At 42.9% G+C, this 25,000-nt stretch overlaps 2 protein-coding genes and 2 long non-coding RNA genes across 10 annotated transcripts in view; 3 read left to right on the forward strand and 1 right to left on the reverse strand.

Moving 5' to 3' along the window:
* Positions 1–1,483, forward strand: part of LOC135093582 (uncharacterized) — a 51,826-nt gene extending 50,343 nt beyond the window's left edge. Inside the window, 1 exon segment of the mRNA XM_063992960.1 lies at positions 1–1,483. This exon segment is cut by the window's left edge and continues 2,023 nt beyond it. The gene's annotated coding sequence lies outside the window, so the exon portion shown is untranslated.
* Positions 1,484–2,853: 1,370 nt separating this feature from the next.
* LOC135093761 (F-box only protein 42-like) lies at positions 2,854–6,187 on the forward strand. Its single transcript, XM_063993354.1, has 2 exons — positions 2,854–3,037; positions 3,303–6,187. The coding sequence occupies exons 1-2, from the start codon at positions 2,948–2,950 to the stop codon at positions 4,914–4,916; spliced, it is 1,704 nt and encodes a 567-aa protein (XP_063849424.1). The 5' UTR covers positions 2,854–2,947; the 3' UTR covers positions 4,917–6,187.
* A 1,160-nt stretch (positions 6,188–7,347) lies between these two features.
* On the forward strand, positions 7,348–10,565 carry LOC135093414 (uncharacterized). Of its 4 annotated transcripts, none has more exons than XR_010263345.1 (4): positions 7,348–7,394; positions 8,430–8,552; positions 9,203–9,246; positions 10,066–10,565. It is a non-coding gene; the product is annotated as an uncharacterized LOC135093414 (long non-coding RNA). The 4 variants fall into 4 exon arrangements; XR_010263347.1 differs by lacking the exon at positions 7,348–7,394 and adding an exon at positions 7,555–7,650; XR_010263346.1 differs by lacking the exon at positions 7,348–7,394 and adding an exon at positions 8,172–8,260.
* Positions 10,566–10,641: 76 nt separating this feature from the next.
* LOC135093413 (uncharacterized) overlaps positions 10,642–25,000 on the reverse strand; it is a 21,924-nt gene continuing 7,565 nt past the window's right edge. The window contains exons 3-6 of one of the 4 annotated variants that reach the window (XR_010263343.1): positions 19,398–19,583; positions 17,175–17,352; positions 15,957–16,676; positions 10,642–10,860 (exon numbers count right to left, since the gene is read on the reverse strand). This is a non-coding gene — a long non-coding RNA (uncharacterized LOC135093413). Of the gene's footprint in view, positions 10,861–15,097; positions 16,677–17,174; positions 17,353–19,397; positions 19,584–25,000 lie in introns of those variants that run through there. The other 3 variants (XR_010263344.1, XR_010263341.1, XR_010263342.1) reach the window with 3 other exon arrangements.

Consider the following 25,000-nt stretch of genomic DNA (forward strand, 5'->3'; position numbering starts at 1 on the left):
GAAAATTAATACAGAGTGGGGGAGACAAAGCACCACACACTCGTACACACAGCATTACATCACACTCAAAAGACATTAGGCCAAGATTTGATCCATCAGAAAATTTTGCCATATGTTGATGTTCATAATACAAATGTTAAAGTGCACCCAAGGAATGACAGTTTTCTTCGTTGTCTCAAGTTTCAGAATCAAAACATATGAAAATGGAAGCTTAGAAAAGAACAGACACTGAAATATAATGTTTTTGTAATATATATTTTTATACTCAACCATATTGTATCAAAACTGTATGTATATTCATGTATATTCAACACTTAGCCTTAGACACTTGTGATATATTAATGTATAAATGTGTACATATTTATTTCCACCATGTCAGTCAGTCAGTCAGTCAGTCAGTCAGTCAGTGAAGTGTTGTGTAATTCATTTATTCAACCATTTTTCACAACAGTTACTTTTAAGATAATTTATTCATCAGTTTTTACTTTAACCAATTCTTTCTTAACCTCAGCCTAAACTTCAGTTACTAATAATTTACTATGTTTTCCCTTTTTATTTCTTAAGTTCTCATTTGTTATTGTCTGATGTCCTTGATTTTGCTTTGTTTGACCTTGCAATGTGGTTGTTCTACTTCTTCAGTCCTTGCTTGTGCTTCTCTGATGTCTTTCATTTGTCTACTAAGAAGGCTGTTCCTCTTCCTCCTGTCATGACCCTTGTCCTTGATACCTCCTTACATTTCTTCCTGCTTTTTTTAATCTAGTGATCACCGCACTTCTTTTCAACTTTATTACTTTCTTCACTTTTTAATATCCTTCCCTCTGAGCTCTACTTCTTTAATTTCTTGTCTCATGAAATCCACATATTTTCTTTCAACTTCATTTCTTGTTCACTTAAGTCTTACCTTTAATGTTCCTTCTAGTAAGCTCCACCAGTACCCTTGTAATTACACAATTCAATTGATTTAAGCACTCCATCTCTTTAATTTCAATTTTTCACCTAATAAACTCCACCAACATTCCTGAAATTATAGAATCAGTTCATTTAAACACTCCATCTCTTTTACACTTAATTTTTCACCTTATGAACTCTTTCTAGACCTTTGAAATCATAAAACTGACTTAATTTAGACACCATTTTTTTTTCTCCTCACAAAATCACCTCCCTCTTTACTCTACTTCTTCCTCCACTAAAGTCCTCTCAGAATTTTCTTTCAGTTAGACCACTGTCCCCTTGTCATATCTATCTACCTTTTGCCTTTCTCATTTCCCACCTCCTTATTCATGTGCCTCTCTGACTTACTCCCAACCTACCCAGGCTCACCGACAGATCAGCGCTTAGTTGTCATTGAACCAACTCTTCCCAGGTTGCTGTATATGCATTTCTAAAACTGTAATTGCTTTGTGTATGTGAAGGAAATTATTAGGGATATCTTGTGTATGACTTGACATGTGTATATGCCACAAAACAATGCCATTTATTAATACTTTTTTGATTCATTATTCCACATTGATTAGGTAATGTAGACACCTGTGAGGTAAGTAATGTTGGGTTGGTTGATTATATGAATGGGTTATCTTGTGAGTTTTTGTGCTGGGGGTGTGATGTGTCTGTGTGGTGAAGGGAGATTGTATCAGAAAAGGTAACTGAAATTGATTCACTCAGTAGTAGTAACAGTGGTGGTAGTAGTAGTAGTAGTAGTAGTAGTAGCAGAAGTAGTAGTAGTAGAGATGATGATGTAACTAGTAGTAGTAATAGTAGTAGTAGTAGTAGTAGTAATAGTAGTAGTAGTAATAATAGTAGTAGTAGTAGTAGAGATGATGATGCAACAGTAGTAGTAGTAGTAGTAGTAGTAGCAGTAGTAGTATTAGTAGTAGTAGTAGTAGAGATTGTGGTGGTGCAATAGTGACAACAACCTTAGTAATAGCAGTAGGATAGTAGTGGTGTAGTAGTAGTAGTAGTAATAGATTTAACAGTAGTAGTAGGTGGTGGTGGTGGTGGTGATAGTGGTGTTAGTAGCAGCAGCAACAACTACATTAACAAAAGTAGAAAAAAAAATGTTAGTAGTAGCAGTAGAAGTTCATGTTCAGGATGGCAGATGACTTATTAGTTTCCTTTATCAGGCTACTAGTGCTGAGCCAAGAGAGCGAAGAATAGACAAGTACATAGAGCTGGTAGATGGTCAGAACAATGATAGAGGGACTGGTGTATAGACCTACTGGCTTCGTATATGTTAGCATGCTCTGAAGTTAATATAAATGGTGTAAGGATGACGAGGGCTGTGTAGAGGGCCATATTAGGCTAGCTATGTGAGTTGCGCGGCTATGTTTAGAGTAATTCAGAAAACCTTAATTTGAGTGAGTGCGTCAATAAATCGCTCACTTAGATTAGAATTGTATAGGGGCAAAGGACGAAGATAGAAACTGTTAATTATATCTTATCATCCTATATTACAAAAGGTGAATATAAATTACTTATTAAAAAGAGAGACCGATAATCTAAACAGCTTTCATGCCTAACAACAAATTATTTTTAACCCCGCGACCGATTCTATTTTGATCAGGGTGGCGACACGAAAAAGAAATTGCGAAGTTTATTTTTTCGATGTGCTGAGCTTTCAAATTTCAACCATGAGTGAGAAATACAAAAACAAATAATAAATTATTTATAAAATTATAGATATGAAACTCAAAATAACAAAGAAAAGTTAAATAGAAGTTCTCATTTAGTGACTTTTGAGTTCGTTCTTATCTTAAAAAATACAAGAGTATATATTTCGTATATAATTCGCTATATGTGGTAGATAATTGACTCAGAATAGTAGAATAAAACCGAATAGCAACAATGGTGAATGACTCAGACAGCTGGCGAGTGTCGGAAGCCTGTGCGTGATGCTGGGGGAAGAGATGGACTGACGCCACTTTTACATTATTTTATCAGTTATTTCACCATGGCCACCATCAACGACCTGCCGGAGGAGATTCTGGAGTACATCTTGTGTCTGATCTCACCTTACAATGATCTGCGGAACTGTCGGCAGGTGAGGAACGAGCAAACTTTCATCTCAGTACAAGGGAAGCAGTAGACAACACTCATCTGACAGGACAAGATGCTCAGGTCACGTCAGGAGGGCACGGAGGGCGGGAGGGTGTCATGTCTTGAACAGGGTGAAGGATGGGTCAGAAGGAATCATGTCAGCTGACGTGATATCTGGAGCCACAAAGTAAAGTGTGTGTAGGAAGTTGTGCATTGATGGTGTGGGTGATCCCTGCCTTGCTGTGTGTTACCTGTCTGCTGTCTTTCAGGTGTGCCAGCGGTGGTATACCTGCTGCCAGGGCGTGGTGGAGAAGAGGAAGTCCCGCTTCTTCTCAGCCCTGAAGATGGGGTGTGTGAAGTGGTACACGCCCACCTACCCGAGCCACGTCATCCCCATCAGCAAGCGGTACTCCCACTGCTCCTGCGTGTTTGAGTCCACCATGTACGTGTTCGGCGGCTGCACCTCCACCAACACCACCTTCAATGACCTCTGGCGCTATGACCTGGGCTCCCATGAGTGGACGCGGCTGCTCACCACGGGCACCTACCCCTCCCCCAAGGCCTACGCCTCCATGGTCACCTGGAACAAGTGCCTGGTGCTGTTCGGCGGCTGGACGCACCCCTCCGTTTACCCGCTGCACCAGCAGTGGGTGCTGTTCAGCGAGTTGCATGTGTATGACATCCTGGGCAACCGCTGGACACAGCTGTACTCCCCCGGCTCCCCTCCCCCCACTGCTGGCCACTCTGCCTCCATGCATGGCAGCATCATGGTGGTGTTTGGCGGCCTGCAGAAGCTGGAGCGCACCTTTGCCAGCACCAATGACGTGTTCTGCCTGGACCTGGTGCAGCAGTGCTGGTTCAAGCCACTCATGGGGGAGGAGGAGCCCAAGCCGCGCTATGGCCATTCCCACATCAAGCTGGATGAGCGGCACATCCTGGTGCTGGCAGGCTGCGGTGGCTCCAACAAGCTGTACAACGATGTGTGGCTCCTCACGCTGCCCGAGGACCTGCACGACCGCGCTGCCCGCTGGCACTGGCAACAGGTGACCATCAAGGAGCCGGAGCACATGCCGCCCCAGATGTGGTACAACCCGGCCTGCAAGGTGGGCAGCAGCGTGGTGGTGCTGTCCAATGTGGGAGGTGCTGGGGCCCAGGCCGGGGGCACCATGTCCCAGCTGCTGGTGCCAGGCTCTGTCAGACGTCAGGCAGCCAATGTGTGGGTGCCACCGGTGGCCCAGGCAGAGGTCCGGCCCCCTGCTCCTCCCCCTCCTCCATCCCAGAGACAGAGGGAGCCTAATGTCAATGGGCAGCGGGGCTTCCTGCGCTTGGCTGACCCCTCAGAGTCCAGCAGTGATGAGAGTGAGGAGGGCAGCCTCCCTGGGGTGCCAGGAGGGGCAGGGAGAGGGAGGCCACGACCTTCCATACGCCCCAACGCCTCCTGTGACAGGGAGCGGCGGCTGCAGGTGCTGTCCAGGATGAAGGAGCGACTCAGGGAACTCTCACGGCAGCAGGACCCTGGTGGTGGTGGTGGTGGTGGTGGTGGCAGTGGTGGCAGGGGTGGTGCTGGGGCTAGGGGTGGGGGTGGAGGCCCTGCCAGGCCAGCCCCAGTCCGCAGCACAGTCATCCCTCACCTCCTGGACATCAGCCGCGTGGTGAGCCGGCAGGAGGCGCGGTGGTGGCCCGTGAGCCACGCCGATGGCCTGCAGACCTGTGTGGGCAGCCCACCCCGCCCCTCCCTCCTCTACTCCTTGGTGCTGGGCCGGGACCGCCTTGTCATGTTTGGCGGCATCCCACATGACCCCACGGGCGACCTGAGTCAGGAGAACGCCTCAAATTCTGTGATATTTATCTCTGCTCCCTCCAGCTCCTACTTTGCAGCCTAGGCATGTCTGTCATTGAGACACTTGCTGGCCAAACCACATCAACAGTTTTTTTTCCATTGGGTCAAATCAGTGAACTTCCTTCCCAGCTGAAGTATCCTGAGGCTCTTCCTATGCATGACTTGGAGAACAGTATGATAGGCAACAATAATTACCAGGTGTTCAGGCAGAAAATTAAAACACGTTGTGAAGCATGAAGCCAGACATTAACCGTTCCCAGTGAAGTTTTGCTGTACCTGTGTGACATTATTCAGATGTTCTTTTATCTCACTTTAATTTTTGAGTGCACTGACACTGTAAATACAACAAAAATGTGCATAATTCAGTAAAATTTTGGTGATTTTGTTTATAGTGATGTTGAGTTGATGGGAGTTGTGTGTGTGACAAGACTACTCACTTATTTCACTTAGCAGTGTTGGCAAGTGCAGCTTAAGTGCATCATTTCAGCTGAAAACTACCATGGGTTCACAATATTACCAGCCTCAGCACTCCCCAGCACAGTGATGTGCTGAGGGAGGTGGTGAGGCCTCACACCAGAAACACTTTCCCTGTGGCATTATTCTCCTGCTTACATAAAGTCAATGAATGTTTACTGAGATCACACTAAATGTATGTTGTCTTGTATTCTTAGAACTGTGCAAGTATACAGTGTTAAGGGGGGATCTGCTACATCAATGAACATAAGAACATAAGGAAAAAAGGGAAGCTGCAAGAAGCCATCAGGCCTACACATGTACACCTATTTCCACCTGTCATCCATACCTATAAACTTCTCTAATCTTTCTTTGAAGCTCCCTATTCCATTCACTCTATTTTGAGAACCAATTCCTTTCTCTCTCTCTTTTAAATGTAACTATCAAGCTTGAACCCATTATTTCTTGTTCTATCCAACTTACTGAGCCTGAGAATTTTGTATATGCGACCCTTGTTATATCCCCCATACTGCTTACAGACCCCCTCTTAGCCTATGAAATAAAAAACGCTAAACAGGATGATGATAAGACTCTCTGTATGTTTATCTAAATCACAGAAGTATTGTTGTTCCACTTGTCACCAAATTCCGTCATCATTCAGCACCAATGTGATGTGCTCCTCTCGTCTCCATCACCAAGCCGATACTGTGAAGTGCTGCTGTAAATTTATCGTGTTGAAATGTTGAATTACTCTGTTTTCCTAAAAATTCATATGCAGTTTTCATTGTATGATCGTGTGTGAAATGCAGCTTGTTGCTTTGTATGTATTCTTAAGTAAATGTATATTCTGAATTAATATAATGAAGTTTTCTTTTAAATAACTTAATCGTAACCTGAGTAAATCTTTAAGTTTGGTGGCGAGATACCTGAGTGCTGGTGTTGGTGGCAGGCTAGTGGTGCTGGTTACACTGTATGTAAGATTCCTTTATTTTATTTATCTTTCTCCAACAAGACAAAGAGAAGACACATATGATACTGGCTCTTGAGAATCAGACAAACACTTCACAGTTTCAACAGGATCTTTACTGTTACTACTATTACTGGTATCAACAATTTTCTACCATACAAGAATAAAACATTGGTAAGTCTTGAGAAGCAGAGAGACATTTCACAGCACTAGAACATAACACATACTTCCTTGAACTAGCAGCACCACTGAGGCTTGGACTAGCTCGCATCTCATCTCCCAGCACCAGAGATAAACACAAGACCGTGGTGTCTGGTTTTGATAAGGTCAGTTCAGAAAGGTTGATAATGTACTGTATTTAATTTTGATTTTTTGTTCTATATTAGTTAGGTGACAACATTTTGGCGTTTTATGAGTTTGAAGAGTGATGCTGTTTATTCAGTTTGATATAGAGAAAAACATCAGTTATGTATTTTTATTTATTCATTTATTTATTTATTTATTTATTATTATTATTATTATTATTATTATTATTATTATTATTATTATCATTATTCATATGTGTAAATAGAGATAGATACATTTTTATGTTATATAAGCTAAGTGACAAGGTTTTATAGAATTAACTGAGGAATGATAGTATTTATTCAGTTTAATATAAGAAAATAGTAGTTATTTGCTATATTATTAGTACAACCAAGTGCAATATATTCTTTCAGCTTTCTTAAACTCATCAGCTTATCTTCTTTAGCTGACTTTGTGTATCCTTCAATAACTTATGTAAATTCCATACTGTATTCTTGTATATTATATGAACATCTGGTACTTATTCTAATGGCATGCTTTGCTTTAAAGTATCGGTGATGAGCTGAAATTCAAATCTCCCGCCAAATGTAGGTATCCTGTGTTGTACATTATATTTTCTTTCCTGCAGGGTTTTATCGTATTTGCTTGCCATCAAACTATGGAGAAAAACTAGGGAAGTATTAAATTGTAGAAAAAGATGGTGATGTTTGTGGATTAAAGAGAAAATATATAGATGCGCAGACATTCATTTTTTAAGCAACTGATTCAAGATGGCGAAGGAGGATTGTAACTGAGGTAAGACGGAAACATAATTTACTTGATTTCCTTGTTTATTGTAAATTTATCACATCAATAAGCAGTCACAGTTGTAGCTTAGAGCGCAGGGAACTGGTTGTGAGAGAATCAAAGCTGCAGGTTAAATAAACAGGTTAATTGCAAGTATTTTGGTGAGGGTATTTAAATGGCACGTGCTTGGCTGACGGAGGATGCACGCTGCTTGGGAGGCGTGTGTAGGCCATGTGCTGTATTGACTATGAGCCTCAGTGTATAGGTGAAGAACGTGATGCATGTAGTGAGTGTATGTGTGTAGGAGGTAATGGAAATAATCTTAGCCCAGTGATTTTAAGATGGTGCCATTTCTGTGCTAAATTTGATGGTTTATTAATCGTGATATACACAGTGAAGTAATCAGCTGTGAAATTAACGAACTCAATTAATCAAATCCTAACTTAACCCTCAGATGACAACGCCAGTGTTATTTCAGTGTTAGCCAACATTACTAGGGCAGGTGCAGTGTTACTTATTGCGCAGTGTGGAGGTGTAGGGGTTCACGTGTACAGAGTGCAAGTGAGGGAACAGCAGTGAAGCAGTGATTACTCTTGAACGTTCCAGCGTCTGCAGTTGCCAGCTACAAGACATCAGAGTTATACAGTCACCCCTCCTTAGGCACAATTTCAGTTTCCACGTCTCCGCTTTCCCACAAATTGCTGCCGACCACAAATTTGAGTAACAAGAGCAGAGGAGGTGATGAGAGGCAGTCTTCCCATGTTCATTTTTTTTTCTCTCTATTTTTTTAGTTAAGATACGAGGGAGAGAGAGAGGCAAGGAAAAAGAAATGGATGAAGTAAGGTATTGATAAGAGACATCCAAACTTGTTGCAGGTATTTGATGTTTGTGAATTATAAAGATGTATGTGGGATTGTCTTTGCTGATTAGTATTGGTGTGTTGTCTGTAGCATATGTCAGGATACAGATGAGCAGGAAAGCATGAATTGTGAGTGATACAGAGCAACAAGCTACTTACTTCTTACGCACTTCCCTTGACTCCAGGTAGCACTGACGGTCCCTCGGGTGTGCTGATCCGCTTGGAGAATTACACCACCTACAAAAACCTCAGTTATCCGCCTGTCCCCTGACTTCTGACCCCTGACCCGCCCCTTCCCCAGATGCAGGGTGAGTGGCTGGGTGTGTTATCATTTCATTGTTTTAGTTGTTGATTTATTTCATGTGTGGGTTTGTGAATGCAGGAAGTCCTTGGGTCATGACGCTGGCAGTGCTCGTCTTGTCCCTGTACATTCCTTTTTTTTTTTTTCGTTACTGATTTATTTCAGCATTTTTTACTTAGTGTGTGCCCTTCGTGTTTTTTTATAGGTACATTAGATATGCTTTCATGTCCTAGATGATGAGTTTACAGCATAGGGGAGTGATAGACTGCAGGTGTTTACTGAGGCTGGTGCAGACCTGCATCGAAAGCTGGTTTGTGACGTGGCAGAGGGACGAAACTCCCTTGCAAATCAAAGATCCCCTGTAATGTACAGTCTGAGCAAATTTCAATGAAGGGAAATTGTTTGAAGTTCAGTGAAGATAATGAAGTACAAATTAGATCCTTGTTTATGTTCAGCAGACACGTATGGTAATATGAAAGCAATGGCCAGAGTTGGTATTTCAGAATGGTCTGAGTTGGACCTACGACATCAGGAAATTAATACATTAAATCTTTAGGAATTTTTTTTAAGAGGAGGGTAGTGAGTGGTCAATATGCTTTACCAAGACTGAGTATACCAACTGATTCTTATTTATGTATTTATTTTTTATCTTTTCAGGAGAAAGATCCAAATGGAAAAACCCAGATCCTCTGCTCACCCAGGTAAGAAATATTTGTGTGTGTTACTGCTTTCACTCTTTGCTGGTTCTTGCCTCACAGCGTCACGTTCCACTGCTTGCGTCCTCAAATAACAACAGACTTGTAATATCTTAACAGCGTGTGAGGGAGAAATAACTGAAGCCTACTACTTTTGAGGCAGCAATGATGTAATTCTGAGCAGGTGGTTTCCTGGATTCACAGGTTTTTGCTATTCTCAGTAGGCTTTGAAATGTAACCTCCAGGAATGCAAGAAGACCTGACCTGCCCAGCCAACGCACCTATAACTCATGGGTTCTTAACCTGTAAGTGATGGGTGTTTGGTGCAGGAACCTCTTCTTGCAATGGAGGTTTTAAGAGACAAGGCATTCTTATTCTTAGGGTCTTCTTGCCAGTCCCCGTGGCTCCATTGGTTCTAGTGGTTGGTCCAACTGGCACAGGATTCAAGAAAGAACAGGCAGCCCCTTCAGGTGTTGCTAAAAGTATGAGATTAAGATGTTTATTTATTTATTTAGATTTTTTTGCTTTATTTTATTTTATTTTTTTTATTTGTGTGTGTGTAAAGTATCAACCATTCACCTTGGTGTTGAGGGGCGTGGTGTTTTATGACCTTCACAATCCCATGTCACTTGTGATGGTGGAGGATGTAGGTATGCATGTTTTATATAAGGTTTTCCTGTGTAGGTCTACTGGCTTTTTGCTGCTTCCATTATGTTCTGTTCTGACGACTTCTTTATTAAGTCATGTCACTCTCTGCCCCACTCTTGCATGTAACTTTCCCTTATGTCTGATTTCCCTGAACTCAGTTTTTCTATTCTCTCTTAGGAATGAGGGCTTTGAGACAAGAAGTGGGGAGGGTCTCCTTTCATTGAGAAGACTACCCATCTTTACCAGCCAGATTTCTAAGTGCTGCTGCTTCATCTCTCCCTCATGTGTTAAGAGTTTCTTCATGTGTGCTTCATCCTGATGGTTCCACTTTCATCTCTACAATTAAAGCAGAATCCTTACTTCAGATCTCCACACGATGATTTAAGGCTTGTTCAGCTTTCACTGATATCCTTTTGACTATATTATGCCTGTTGCAGACATTTAATATTTCATAATGGCATTTTTAGCACCCTCCGACTTTGATCCTCATTCTTTTGCAGCAGTTATACCTATTAACTATGGTGTTTCACATGGTCGTCCTACCATCTGTCCTACAAATGAAAGATATTTTCAGTAGAGATACTGCAAGTAAGACTTTTATTGAAAGTGTATTTCATATTCATAAACTTGCCAGGAGCAGCTCATGCAGGAAAGCCATTGAAGTAGAAGCAACTTTATTTTGAATTTTTATTTATTGATACCTCAAAGAGGCTCCGGAGAAAATGCCATGTCCATCCCAGGATTTTTTTTTTTTTGTTAAAAAAAAAAAATCTATATCTATGTGAGGGGGGAGTCCTGTGAACTCTTAAATATGAAACTGCTCATTAACCAGCAACACTGCTAGTCCAGAAGTCTGACAGGTCGTCATGGAATACAATATCACTTTATTATAATGTGGTCTGTTGAATTCCAGGTAGGAACTTCTCTGGACTCTGCAATGTTGACAGCATCCTAAACACAGCAACCTCCAACCTATAAAGATTTAAAACAGTTAAAAAATTTTAACAATTCTCTAATGTAGACTACTACTACTACACAGCCCTGCACTCCTATCCTGTGCAGCATATGGTGATTTATATCAAGAAGGGACAGAGGTAAGTAGTAATATATTTTACTATCAAAGCTGTTTTAGGAATAGTGCAATGCAAGTATGAAACTGCTATAATTCATTGTGGGGCAAATAGATGGCACGGAATTTGAGTCTGGCCAAAAACGGTTCACTGATAGGAGGGTGGATAAATTGATGGATAAATATATTGGAATCTTCTGAGGTCAGTAAGAAATTGAAGTGAACACATCTTTGCACTGACGAAATACAACCGAGCAGCAGTGAAAGGTTGTCAGGACTTGAGTGACAGTTGATAGAGCAATGAAGGGGGCGTGGAGGGGCAGCGTTCAGTAAAGAATAATGGGACACCAGCAATGTCATACCACTGATGCACGGTTCATTAGGCACAGCAATTATTGACTGCGATCTCTCCCTCTCTCTCTCTCTCATTTCCAAATAAATTCTTGTGATGGATTTAGTTTCTTCCTCTAAACTCAGAGAACAAGGAGAGGATAAATAAAATCACAGGTATTTCCAGAGCAACTGACACCAAGTCTACAGAAAAACACGCTGGAAGGAGAGAGAGAGAAAAAAAAAATCGTATTTCCTCCACACTCATTTTAATACCTTTACACTTCTTCCTCATCTCCGGTAACTCGACACCCGAGGAGGGAAGAGGAGGAGGAGGAAAGAGGAGGAGCAGGATTAGCCAGAGAACAACAGGTACTTGTAATACTCGTAATACTCTTAATACATGTCTGATACCAAGAGATGTTTTGACCCTCGAAGCGCGGAAATTAAACGACGGGGAGGGAGGAGGGATGAAGGGGCAGGATGATTGAGGAAGGGAGCATCGGGAAAGGTTGAAAGGGAGGGTTGGAAAGGCAGGGAAGGACTGAAGGGTCTAGCAGAGGCATAGAGTGAAGGGTGCAGAGGCAGGAAAGAGAGATATTAGGAGGCAGTGGAGAAAAGAAGGAAACGTGGAATGGGAAAGGAAATTATTAGGAACGCAAGGAAAGGATTGGAAAGGAAAGGGTTAGGAGAGTGAGAAGGATTGTGGAAAGGAAACTTGGAGGGAGAAAGGACGATAGGGTGGCGTGGAGTGGGTGGCGAGGGGCAGGAGGGGGCGGCGTGGGCAGAAGGGGCGTGGAGGGTCGCGGGAAGGACGCCTCATCGCCTTTATTGGATCGGCAGGTCCTTGGCGCGCCGCTGAAGTCGAGCTCGGGATTCGGGTTGCTCGGGGGAGGGGGGGAAGGAATTTGCTTCGTTTGAGGAACCGAATGTAAGTGGAGAGCCGGCGGCGTTGGGTTACACACACACACACACACACACACACACACACACACACACAGTTGATGCAGGCAGGAGAACTTATTGGTGTGGAAATTCTAACGACAATCGGAGCAGGATCATTCTCACCCAGTGTTGTATTTAGTTGTTTGACCCGCGCTGCAGTACATGTATCTGGACCAGAATGGCTGCCGCTGCTCGTGAATTATTAGTGGACATCGTCATACTAATATAATTTACATCAACCATCCATTTTGTTGATACTGTTGCTTCACAAAGACTGGAGGAGCTTTACTGTTCATTGATTACGCTTTCAAACTAATAAAGCGACTTGACAATCCTTGAAAATATTGATAAAAACTGGACATTGTTAGTTCTACAAATACATTCTCGTCAGATATACGCATTTACTTTCGTTTTCGTGTCCGGCTGTACTATTTTGTTGCGAGCATTCACATCGACGAACACTTGTGTATAGTGAATAAATATAACATTTAAAACAGGAATAAAACATTTCGCATACTCTAATTCGTCAATTCCCCAACATATCTGAATGATCCTTCAAATCACCAGTACTTCTACTTTCACTATTTTTAATAACGAACGCTACGCCACCTCCGCCATCTTCCGTCCAAGTTAAAATTAAAACCACGTAGGAACTATTTTGCCGCTTCAACTGTTTCGAGTCCGTGCAGCAGCGAGGCGAACGAGACGAGACGAGACAGAGGCGGCGGCCACGACAGGAGGACAGGTAGGGAGACAGTGGACAGGTGAAGATGAATGGTCCGCACACCTCAACCACCACCAGCAACACCACCGCTGCTTTACTCTCGACAGATCCGAACGAAGCAAAGATAAAAGGACTCGAAACAAAAGGATTTGAGAGATTCGAAACTAAATTATGAAGCCTCTAACGCGCCCTGTCACCACTGCCACTACTATTTCCAACACTACCAGGCCGCCTCCCTCCTCCTCCTCCTCCTCCTCTTCTTGCGGGCGCATTGACGAAGTTTGCCCGAACCGCCATTGAAGTGAAGGAGCGTCGGGCGGCTGCGGGAGTCCAGATATAGGAGTCCTTCCCGCCACACGAGTCTACGAGTGTTATGAAGCGCGGCGAGAGAGAGAGAGAGAGAGAGAGAGAGAGAGAGAGAGAGAGAGAGAGAGAGAGAGAGAGAGACGGGGGGGGGGTAGGAAAGGGACGTGTCTGCAATTCTGTGATTTACTCTAGTTGGGGGTCGTTGGGTGGGTGTGGGTCGGGGTCTCTCTCTCTCTCTCTCTCTCTCTCTCTCTCTCTCTCTCTCTCTCTCTCTCTCTGCGCTTCATAACGCTCTCTGCTAAACACACACACACACACACACACACACAAAATGGTGATCCTAATATGACGCAGACAAGTCCCGAGTTTTGCTAATTGACTGCCTCTGGACGCGCGGGCTTCATTTAGGGGCGGACAAAGCACCTTTATGCCCCTCGCGCTGCGGCAACACGGCAGGTGAGCTGGCGAAAATCCACACCAAAATATATACAAGTCTTCTGGCACAAACGCGCTACTTGATCAGGAGGGAAAAAAAATATAAAGGAGAGTAAATGCGTTTTCTGACATCAATAAAGGGAGGTTGAAAAAGTGCTATAATGAAATGACAGTCTGGGTTGAGGAATTTCTCGCGTTTCTCTCGACTCGGAACATTTGAACCCATTCGAACCGCTTCATTTCGGAGTATCAGGACTGGCAGTTTCATTTTATTTATTTTTTTCGGGCTGCTCCGCTTGAGTACACAAAGCAAAGTGGATTTGTGCCGACACTCAAATAGGATTAGGGAATGAGTCTAATCCCTCTCTCTGAACCCAACGAGGCGGAATTATGCTTCACGACGCACGGATGGTGTGGGAGGAGTCGAGGCCCTGCAAATGTGCCCGATTGGATGAAGGCGAGGAGTTGTGGGGGGGTGGTGAAGAGAGAGAGAGAGAGAGAGAGAGAGAGAGAGAGAGAGAGAGCAGTCATCCCTACTTCCCTTCACTACTCCATCACAACTACTATTTCTTCTCTCGTCTTCAGTACCTCTTATTTCTCCTCCCCTCTTCCTCCTCATCCCGTCACTAAACCCATTTCTCTTCTTGCCTCGTCCTTTACTACACCTCTACTTCTCTTCATCTTTCCTTCTCATTTTTCTCCCTTCTTTCCTACCCATAATTTCATCTTTCCCTCATACTTTTAATTTGCTGTACATCATACATCACCTATTTCTCCTTTCTCTTCCCCTTTACTCACTTCAACCATTCCTTTATACGCGTACTCGTCCTTCACTACCATTCCCATCCCTTTAAACCTGTATTTTATTCCCCATCCCTTCCTTCCGTTAATCCTTTCCCTTTTTTTGTATTATCTTCCCTTTAAATTTGTATTCATTCACATCTCTTACCTTTTTTCCTTCCTATACCTTTTTTTCCCCTTTCCAGCGTATCATTCCCTAAACATCTCCCTTTTTCCGTTCCTTTCCGCCGGTCCTCACTTCAATCTTGTCTCCATCTCTCCCCCTCTTCTTCCCCCCCCCCTTCCTGTCGCGTGGCTGAGAGGAGGGTGTACAAAGGGAGGCAAGGGGTGAGGGTTGCAGAGGTTAAGGGGCGTGTGTTGACCTCTTCTCTAAATACAAGGTCAAACAACTGTCGTCTCTTGAGTCAACATGTTAAGCCAAATTATATGTGGATTGGCAAGGGGGAGAATGCACCCCTCACCAGCACTCTAGCCCCCCCCTCCCTCCACTCTCCTGGTGGCTGGTACGAGGAGCACCAGTGTTCAGGCAGGGTGGTGCTCGCTATGCTCACTTCAGCACCAGGAGGGAAAATACCAGGGGTGAAAAATAAAGACAAAAGTAAAATAAGATAAAGTTATTTGAATTTCCTAATAAACCCGCTTTGATGTTCTATAATTCTAATAGAGAAAAAAAATCGAAAGTTGAATAAATAAAAGGAAATTAAATATCCTTGAATCTAATAAGTAGACTTTGATGATTGTAATCTAAAGCGAAGACTAAGAAACCAGAATAAATTAAAGAAAACGAACTCCAGTTATTTGAACCTAACAAATCGAAAAAAACTGCAATTACCAGACATCTTGATTTTTAAGAGGCTTCCATACTAAAATATTTAACAAAACCCTCATGAACTCGACGCAGAAAATACCCAAGAATTATGGTTTCGTCGATGTCAACAACAACACTTTGCTAACACACGTTAAAAAATCCTGAGAGCAGAACATGACGCAGTAAATTCAATCAGGCCCAAAATGTAATTACTGTAATCCCTCTGGAGACTCACCGGCGTGTTGCTCCCTTTGTCCCGTCCCGTCCCTCTTCTCTTTTCCTTTCCTTAATTTTCCATTCTCTTCTCCCATATCTCCTCTGCCTCTTATTTTTTTTTGCGTAGTTTTTCCTTCTCTTCTCTCATCGCTACTTCACCTTTCTATTCGCTTTCGCCTCCTTTTCTTCTTCCTTGCATTCCTATTGCCTTTCGCCTCCTTTTCCTTCTCTTCCCTTACTTCGTCTCCTTTTCCTTTCCCTTCTTTCCCTTTTACCTTTTATTTTTTATTTCCTTCCCCCCTCTCCCTCCTATCTCCCTCTTCCTCCTCCCTCCCTCCCTCCCTTCCTTCCTTCCCTCCCTGCCCTTCTCCCCCTTTGCCTTTCTCCTCTTCCTCTCTCCTTATCCCCCTCCCACGCACCACTACCAAGCTCACCTCCATCAGACAGTCCGGCTTTTCGACACCATTCCCTTCAGTAGGACGGTGGAGGAGGATGTATACTGTAGAGGAAGGAAGAAGAGGGAAGGGGTACCAGACATTTAGCAAAGCAAGAATCATTAAAACAAACGCAGCAGCTAATATTCCAAACAGCAACAAACATTCAACAAAGAAAACCGCTCCAAACATCCATTCAGCCAACACAGCAGCAACAAACATTTAACTGGAAACATCCATTCAGCCAACACAGCAGCAACAAACATTTAACAGATATTTCAAACACTTATGTAGGTTTCGAATAACTGTAGGTTTCGAATAATTTAACATGCTATATAAAAAAACCTCCCCTCCCCCCAAAAACAAAAAAACTGAAAAACAGCCCACCACTAACATACATTTTCCGTGCAGTTAATTTGCCTCTCATTACTTCATGAATAATTACTGATTAATATTTCCATCAATAAGATAAATTCGGAAATTAATCCCAGGCCTAATCAAAACAGGCCCGCGCTGGATTAGCGCGGATCACACCCACACCCCGCCTGCTGATTGGCCGCGCGTCACACAGGTAAAGCGGACAGGTAGACACGAGCAGGTACAGTGTGGGCAGGTGTAGACACGGCCAGGTAGCCAGGACAGGTAGACACAGGTAGATCGCAGGCAGGTGAAAGCACGACCAGGAAATGACCTGCTGGATTCCCAAAAGAATAGATTGAACTGGAAAAAGAAATTACGTTGTTGGAAGGCAAACACACACACACAAATATGAGCGTATTACAAATATGTACACGTAGAGAAGCTTTTAACAAACAAATATACCGGTACAGCAGAGAGAATATTACACAGTAGTAGTAGTAAAACGTGCGATTATTTCATATCCTGTTATTTTATTTTTTTATTTCCTGATCAGTAAGGCTTCCACAATTAACTCTCCCCCCTTCTCTCTCTCTCTCTCTCTCTCTCTCTCTCTCTCTCTCTCTCTCTCTCTCTCTCTCTCTCTCTCTCTCTCTCTCTCTCTCTCTCTCTCTCTCTCTCTCTCTCTCTCTCTCTCTCTCTCTCTCAAACAAGCCACACGCAAACAACCCTCACCCTCAAAATTTAATCAGCCGAACCCTACTAAATGCAAGCAATTACTACCAACTTGATAGGAATTTGTTCTGACACACACACACACATACACACACACACACACACACAGGTAGGTCCTCCACGCACCGTTACACTACCTGTCCATTCACTACCGCCGCGCCATCACCTGTTGACCTGTGCCGAGTGACTCGATGGGCCGCGGCGAGCACCTGGAGGAGGCAGAGGCAGAGGCACAGGCAGCGGTGAAGGGGGCTGGAAGGGAGTGAGGGTCAGGTCACCTCAAGGGCACCATGACACGCTGTCCCTGAAAATAGTGTTGTAGGAAAATGCTTGGAAGAAAGTACCGGAAAACAAAATATCGGTGAAGAAAACTAAGCTATTCATTCATGGATTTTTATTGGTAAGTTGAAGAGAGCTAGGCAGAGAGGAGACCTTACTGGAGGAGACCAAACGCTAGTACTAACAAATTGGTAAGTGGAAGAGACTTAGGCAGAGAGAAGACCTTCCTGCAGGAGACCAAACGCTACTACAAGCAAATCAAGGTAATGGAAGACTGGAAGACTGAACATGTGAAAGAAAAACCCTTGAAAATATTCTGTACTGACGGAGCGGAAAGTTAGGTAGTAGGAAAGTGTTAATATTAATAAATCATCGCAGACGTCGAGCGCAAGTCCTTTACCGGAGAGAAATTATCAGCTAAGTGGAATTAGCAGCCGATTTAAGTGCAAGCTGGTATATCGCAGGAAAATTCGACCCTTAAAAATAAAAATGGGCGAAATTTGAGTAAGGGTGTTGAAAGCAGCAGCAGCAGAGGTGTTTTGTGAAGGAAAGAGGATTTTGCTCAACACTGCAGGAGAGGATTACGCGAGATTTGCACGAGGAGAAATGTGTGGAGAGATGAAGGTCACGTGAGGAACTTTTACAAATTACTGAAAAATCTAAAATAAATGAACTGTGTACAAAGGAAGTGGGGAAAACTAAAAATGTAGAGGGGAAATAAACAAGGAAAATAAAGATACGCGAAGTAAATAAGGGAAATAAAAGTAAAACGTGAGAATGAAAATGATACAGGAAATACACAAAGGAAAGCAAAGAAAATGACGACGAACAAAGGAAAAATGGAAGTAATGATACATACACAAAGGAAAGCAAAAGACGTACAAAGGAAAAAAAGAACAAAGGAAAGATGAAGCTAAAAAGGCAGGAGTTTAGTAAGTAAACATGACAAGAGGTAAAAACAAACGCCATAAACACTCAAACACACACACAAAACCTTGAATACTGAACACCAACAAACCAGACTACAGAATTTATACATTCAAACAAACCTTTTTTTTCCCCTTTTTGACACGCGACGCCCCCTCTCCCTCTCCCCACCCCCAATCTCCCACTCCCGTCAAGAAGATGGCTGCCGCTTGCCTCCCTTTGTGGCGCAGGATTTGCCTTGCCACACACAGGTGAATACAGCGAACAGTCAGAGCACACATCCCCGACAACGCCACCGCCGCGCCGCCATTCAGGGAGCCGCTCAGGGAAGTAAGTCTCCATTGAAATTCACACACTCGCGGCGCTGAACGGAGGATAAAGCTGGATAAAGTTGTCTTGGGGATTATTTTGTTGATGTGTCAATCGAAACGAGTCTTAAGCGAAGCCGAGTCTACCATTAGAAGACAAAACACTAAGAAACTACACAAACAGGCGCCACAAACCACCACTTCACACAGACCACGTGAAACAAACCTGCTTAATCTAATAAGACTTGAACATGACTAAGAACACTAACATCCCTGCGTCCTTCCCCGTGTGTGTGTGTGTGTGTGTGTGTGTGTGTGTGTGTGTGGCAAGGTCAGTCCCTGCGGGGTGATCGTCGCGGAGTCTTGGCTAAAAGCAATCAGCGGTTATTGTGTTGATGTAACTCACTGGAGTGTCGCCAGAAATTGGAAATGTAGATTTGTCAATTTCCCACCACGGCCACGCGGTAGAGAGAGAGAGAGAGAGAGAGAGAGAGAGAGAGAGAGAGAGAGAGAGAGAGAGAGAGAGAGAGAGAGAGAGAGAGAGAGAAACATCCTCCCTACACTAAAGCAATGACTGAGAACTTTCGATAGCCACCCACAATACCTAACGAGATTCACTGTAGTCAAGGATTACTGAAAAAAAAAAAAAAAACTACAACCCTATCTGTCCGTGCATTAATTAACCTGTCAATTAATATACATCCATTAAACCAAATAACACATCAGCTACTACATCTATTAGTGCACTCCATGAATCAGGACATTAATACAGTTCAATATCTCGTCCTGTTAGTTATACAAATTCTCTAGATGTTCATAACTAAATTTTACTTACAGGGCCTAAGTCACGTGCAGGGGTGTCTAAGTCAAATACAGGGGTTTCATAGTTTTTTGCAGGGTATTTAAGCCAAGTTCACGTAGTCTGGCGTACTTGCAGGGGGTTTGAAGTGAAGGGAGACGCAGTACTGAATCTTGCAGCCTTCTAGAAGCGACTCATTAAGGTGGTGTGGTAAGCGTGGGTCTGAAATGAATCAAAAGGTGAGTCAATGTTCTGAGTCACTTTGGATTATCATTGAGTCATAATATTCTCAGTCTCGCTCAGTCTCTCCCTCCATTCCATTACTCCCCCTCCTTTATCCGTCCTCCCTGTCACCTTTTCCCCCTCCCCCCGTCCTCCCTGTCTCCTTTTTCCCCCTCCCCTCCTTCCATCTTCATCACCACCACCACCACCACCACCACTCCTCTCCTCTCCTCTCCCTTCCTCGATTCTTTCCTCCATCTCTGGTGAAGTGAAAATCCCTTTGTTGTTATTGAGAAAGGTGGACCCCTAGGCTGGCATCCTCTCCTTCCTCCTCCACCAGAACATAATTCCATATGAGAGAGAGAGAGAGAGAGAGAGAGAGAGAGAGAGAGAGAGAGAGAGAGAGAGAGAGAGAGGAAATGAAGTAAAAGGATAGAAAACTTGTATTAAGATAGGAAAAGAGGAAAACTTAAATTTAGGTACAAACAGATCAGAGAGAGAGAGAGAGAGAGAGAGAGAGAGAGAGAGAGAGAGAGAGAGAGAGAGAGAGAGAGAGAGAGAGGGGCTGGTCTAAGGTTTATTCGGGTCATTTCCATGTTAAGTAGTGTCGCCCGGAGACTCCTAGACACAACCTCGACATTTGCCCTCAATCTCCTCCTTCGATGGAAGAGGAGGAGGAGGAGGAAGAGTGAAGGACAAGGCGTAAGGAGAAAGACGAAGAGGGAACGCCACGGTGAGAAGACAAATAGAAGAGCCACGAGAGACAAAGGAGGAAGGGAAAGAAAATTGAGGAAAAATTTGAAGATATTTGACACGAGAGAAACGTCAAAACAAGAAGGAAGAAAACGGGAAGGCTTGGAGGAGGAGAGAAGGAAGGACGAATAAAAAAAAAAAAGGCAGAAGTGATTTAGGAGAAGGAAGGAGGGAGAGAGGGAGGACGAAAAGGAATGCACGAGAAAGGAAGAATAAAAGAATATGAAAGATGAAAAATAAAAGAAAGCACAAAAACGAAAAAAAAACGATACAAGAAAAAAGAAAACTAAAAAGAATGGAAAGAACCAAGTAGGAAAAAATAAAGAATAAAAACGTGAAAGAAAACGAGGGAGCAAGAAAGAAAACAAGTAGTCGGAGGAGAAGGAGAAGAGGAAGAGGAGGAGGAGGCAGCCAATTCAAGAGGTCGCGGGGTAATAGGGAGTTCAAAGGGGAAGAGCCAAGAAGGAAAATGGCAATATCAGTGAAAATTTGAAGGGAGCGAGATGGCGGCGGCGGGGAGGGTGGTGGTGGTAGTGGTGGTGGGGCGTAGCTCGTGGCGCCCCCAGGCACGAATTAGCGCCCTCTTCCAAGAACTAACGCGATTTCCTCAGTCAGGGAGAAATGCAAAACAGGAGAAGAAAGTGTAGGCGAGATGAGCCGCGCACCGTGAACGTTTTCGAATAATAACGATGAAATAAGACAAGAATGAAAGAAAATGGAGTACCAACGAAAAATGATTGATTATAAACAGACTAAAACGAAAATTTAAGTTTGAATATTAGACAAAACATAAATAACAAAACGATATTGTAAAAAGTTCATAACCGAAGATAGAAAAAATAGACCTGTAAAAAGATGTACGCTTGGCAACACTAACGAAGATACAAGGGTTGAGTAACGTGGAATGTGAACGAAACTCAATCTTAGCGTCAAGGTGAACGAAAGATTGAGGTATTGTGAAAAAATAATGTACGTTTTCGAACAATAGCGAAGATAAGCGGAAAATGAAGGTATTGAGTAAAAAAACTACGCACGTTTGGCAACAGTAGCGAAGTTATAAAGGAAAAAGGAAAAGGTCCGCCGGTGTTCACTGTAATAGAAATTGAATAATGCGGAAATGAAAGGAAAATGAAGGTATTGAAAAAAATTCCACGTTTAGCAACAAAACTGAAAAAAAATGAAATGAAAACACGAGTAGGAAAATACAAGGAAAACACGAAAGAAAACGAAGGAAGACGAAAAAGGAAACGAAAAAATAAGCCGAATACAGCGAAAAATTCATAACAGGAATAATAATGAGAAAATGAACGAAAAATTAAGAAAGCAACAAATGAAAATACGAGTAGGAAAATACAAGGAAAAGACGAAAGGAAACGAGAAAATAAGCCGAATACCGCGAAAACCTCGTAATAACAGGAATAATAACGCGGAAATGAACGAAAAATGAAGATAAATTGGTGCGAATGAGAAACTGGAATATAAGAACAGAAAATGGAACGTGGAGGAAGAGAGGAGCTATGTTTGGCTACCTCAGAAACTTTGCATTGACAACACTGGCAACACGAGGCCACGGTGCATAAATACGAATGTGAAAAAAAAATGTAGAAGAGGAAATAAAAATGAGACCTAGGAGGAAATAAAAATGAGACCTAGAACAAAAGCTAAATATAAATAAAAAAATGCCCCCTAAAAAAAAAATGAATACAAGTGAGAAAAAATGAAAACAAAAAAAACTCAGAACACGTTAATATGAAATAAAAAAAAAAGGAAATATGAAACAAAACCATAGGAGAGAAAAGAGAATAACAGACGACATTTGACGAGAGCTGAACTTCAAGTAAACACCAAACATTTCGCAATGCTGTACACGGTTATATCCACAAACATTGCCAACCACACCAGTTATCTTTGGATCGGTCTGTCTGTGTGTGTGTGTGTGTGTGTGTGTGTGTGTGTGTGTGTGTGTGTGTGTGTGTGTGTGTGTGTGTGTGTGTGTGTGTGTGTGTGTGTGTTTGCACATTTTAATTTCCTCTTCTTTCCCTTACATTTTATCATTTAATTCCATTCATTTCCTACTCCGAATTTCTTTACTTTCTTAACCATCATTACTCCTCCCTTCTTCCCCTTTTTCCTTCCCTCCAGCCCTCCATCCATCCATACTAAACCTGATCCTTCATCTTTTTTTATAACCTTCAAACAAACTTCACGAATTCAATTTCCCACGCCATCTATTGATCCTATCAACTTTGCATTTCATCTTTCCAACTTTTCTCAACAGCCATCCATCCATTTATATACACTTCAGCCTTTTAAACTTTACCAATCCAGTTTTCTATTTCTACCGCACTTTACAACAAGACACTCCATCAGTCATCAAAGCAGGTCTGTCTATTTACATGATGCGCTGTAACCTTTAAACCTTTGTCATTCCATCTTCCGACTGCACTCCAATTCCAACCAATCCTACTCCATTCCGTCATTTCCCACTCCCTCCCCTTCAATTTCAACTCCAATTTAATATTCCTAAGTCTAACCACTTTTTAAAACACCATTATAAACTAAAGTCCCCATTTAATACAGGTCAAATCACACCTGGCCACCGTGAGCCCAACACCTGAGCGAGCCTTTGTTACCTGAGTCGAAACACAAACACTCTCCCGGCAAATTAAACCAATATCCATTAAAGAGGCGAGACCACCACCACCACCACCACCACGCAGGAGCAAGGTCACGAAACACACTTAAGACTTCAGGTAAACAGAGAGCAAGAACGAGACAGAGGTAGACAGAGAGAGAGAAACAGAAAAGGGCAGGGGACAGACAGGAAATCAGGAAAAAAGGAAGAAAAAAAGGAAAAGACTAGAAAAAAAATGAAAACTGAAAAAAATACAAACAAGGAAATTAAAAGAAAAAACACCAAGAAAATTGCAAGAGAATTTAAGAAGCAACTCCTCTCAATAACTTGGCAAAGAAAGACTTGCAATTCACAATACATCAGATAAAGGAGAGAACAAAGGAAGAGGAGGAGGATAAATGAGAAATAGATGAGTGGGAAGCGAAGATACTTTAAGAGGAAACATCAAATGAGAAACTATACCAAGGAATATCGAGAGAAAGGAATAAAAAATAAAATTGAGAGAGAGAGAGAGAGAGAGAGAGAGAGAGAGAGAGAGAGAGAGAGAGAGAGAGAGAGAGAGAGAGAGAGAGAGAGAAAGTAATTAAGAGGGAAAGAAGGAAGAGATTAAGGACGAGAGGTCAGGAGGGAGGGGAGAGGGAGGGGGAGACGTCACAAGGGGAAGGGAAAATAGAAAGGAGGAGGGAGGGGGATGAGACACCCATTAGGGAAACAGCAAACACAGAATTACCATCTAAAGTTGTCTTATTGTGTCGTACCGCGCGAATGGAAAGAGGGGAGTGGGTGAGGGGAGACCTATGGAGGGTGAGGGAGATGGGGAAGAGCAGGGGACAATTGGGAGAGAGGAAGAGGATGGACGTGGTTGCAGGGAGAGGGACGGAATGGGAAGAGGGAGAGAATGGGAGAGCAGATCAGAAAAAAAAAATAATAATAAAATAAAATCAGGAAGGAAGAAAAATATGAAAAGTGACTTGGAAAAACAGGGAAACAGATACTGGGAGAGGGGGGGGGGAAACGAGAAACATCCTGGAAAAAAATCTGGAAAACAAAGATCAGGAAAAAAATACGGAAAACAAGGAGAGTGGTTAGTTACGCTCATTTTCCCCTGCGGCCTCACGTTTCACTATGCCAGAAGGAAGTGTGTGGCCTTATTACTATCACACATACATTTCCTTACCTCCCCACCAGTAGAATTTGATAACCACTGACAGTCACCCATCCACTACTTAATACGTAAACTACAAGTCATTATCTTCCACTTCATAAACCTTCAGTAATAATTTTTTTCCTACATCGTTACTGATCCACTCGCCAAACAACTTACCCTAACTACCTGTCCTAATCACCCTCAGTACCATCAATCATAGCCAATAAACTCATCCCTGCAGTTATTATCTATTACAAGTCCATATTTAACTACTTACCTTAATTACCACTACCTAATCTTACTTTCCCACCACTAACTACCCAACCACTACCAGTAATTAACCACAACACCCACCTACCTTACCAGCCACGTTTTCCTCACTACAACTTTCCCATTACAATGATCACCCTCCTCCTCCTCCTCTCCTACTAACCAACTTCTAAAGCCACTCTCACTTCTCTCAACTCCCATTTGACAAGCACCCTAACCTACTCTCCCAACACTACAACTATTCATCCTTCTCCCCTCCCGTCTCCTCTCTCTCCCACTGCCACCACAGCCGCCGCCACGCAGTCTCCCGGCCACTCTTCTCCCACACTTATCTTCCTTTACTGAGTTTATGCTAACGCGCCTGTGATTTATAGCTCATCTCGTGTGAATTCCGCAGTGTTTGCCTGGGATAAAGTCGTGTTATGCATCACCACTGACTCAGGCGCACATCCCGTCTCCCCCAACGCACGTCCTGTCTCTCCCAACATCACCGCTCGCGATAAGAGAAAATGGTTTACGTATAGTTGAAGTGCAATTACTATGATGGACGGGAAATACGCGGGTTTACGACGCTATCAAGAGCAAATAATAGACTTTACTGGTAATTTCCTC

The sequence above is a fragment of the Scylla paramamosain genome, chromosome 43 (assembly GCF_035594125.1).
Source record: "Scylla paramamosain isolate STU-SP2022 chromosome 43, ASM3559412v1, whole genome shotgun sequence".
Taxonomy (NCBI): Eukaryota; Metazoa; Arthropoda; class Malacostraca; order Decapoda; family Portunidae; genus Scylla; species Scylla paramamosain.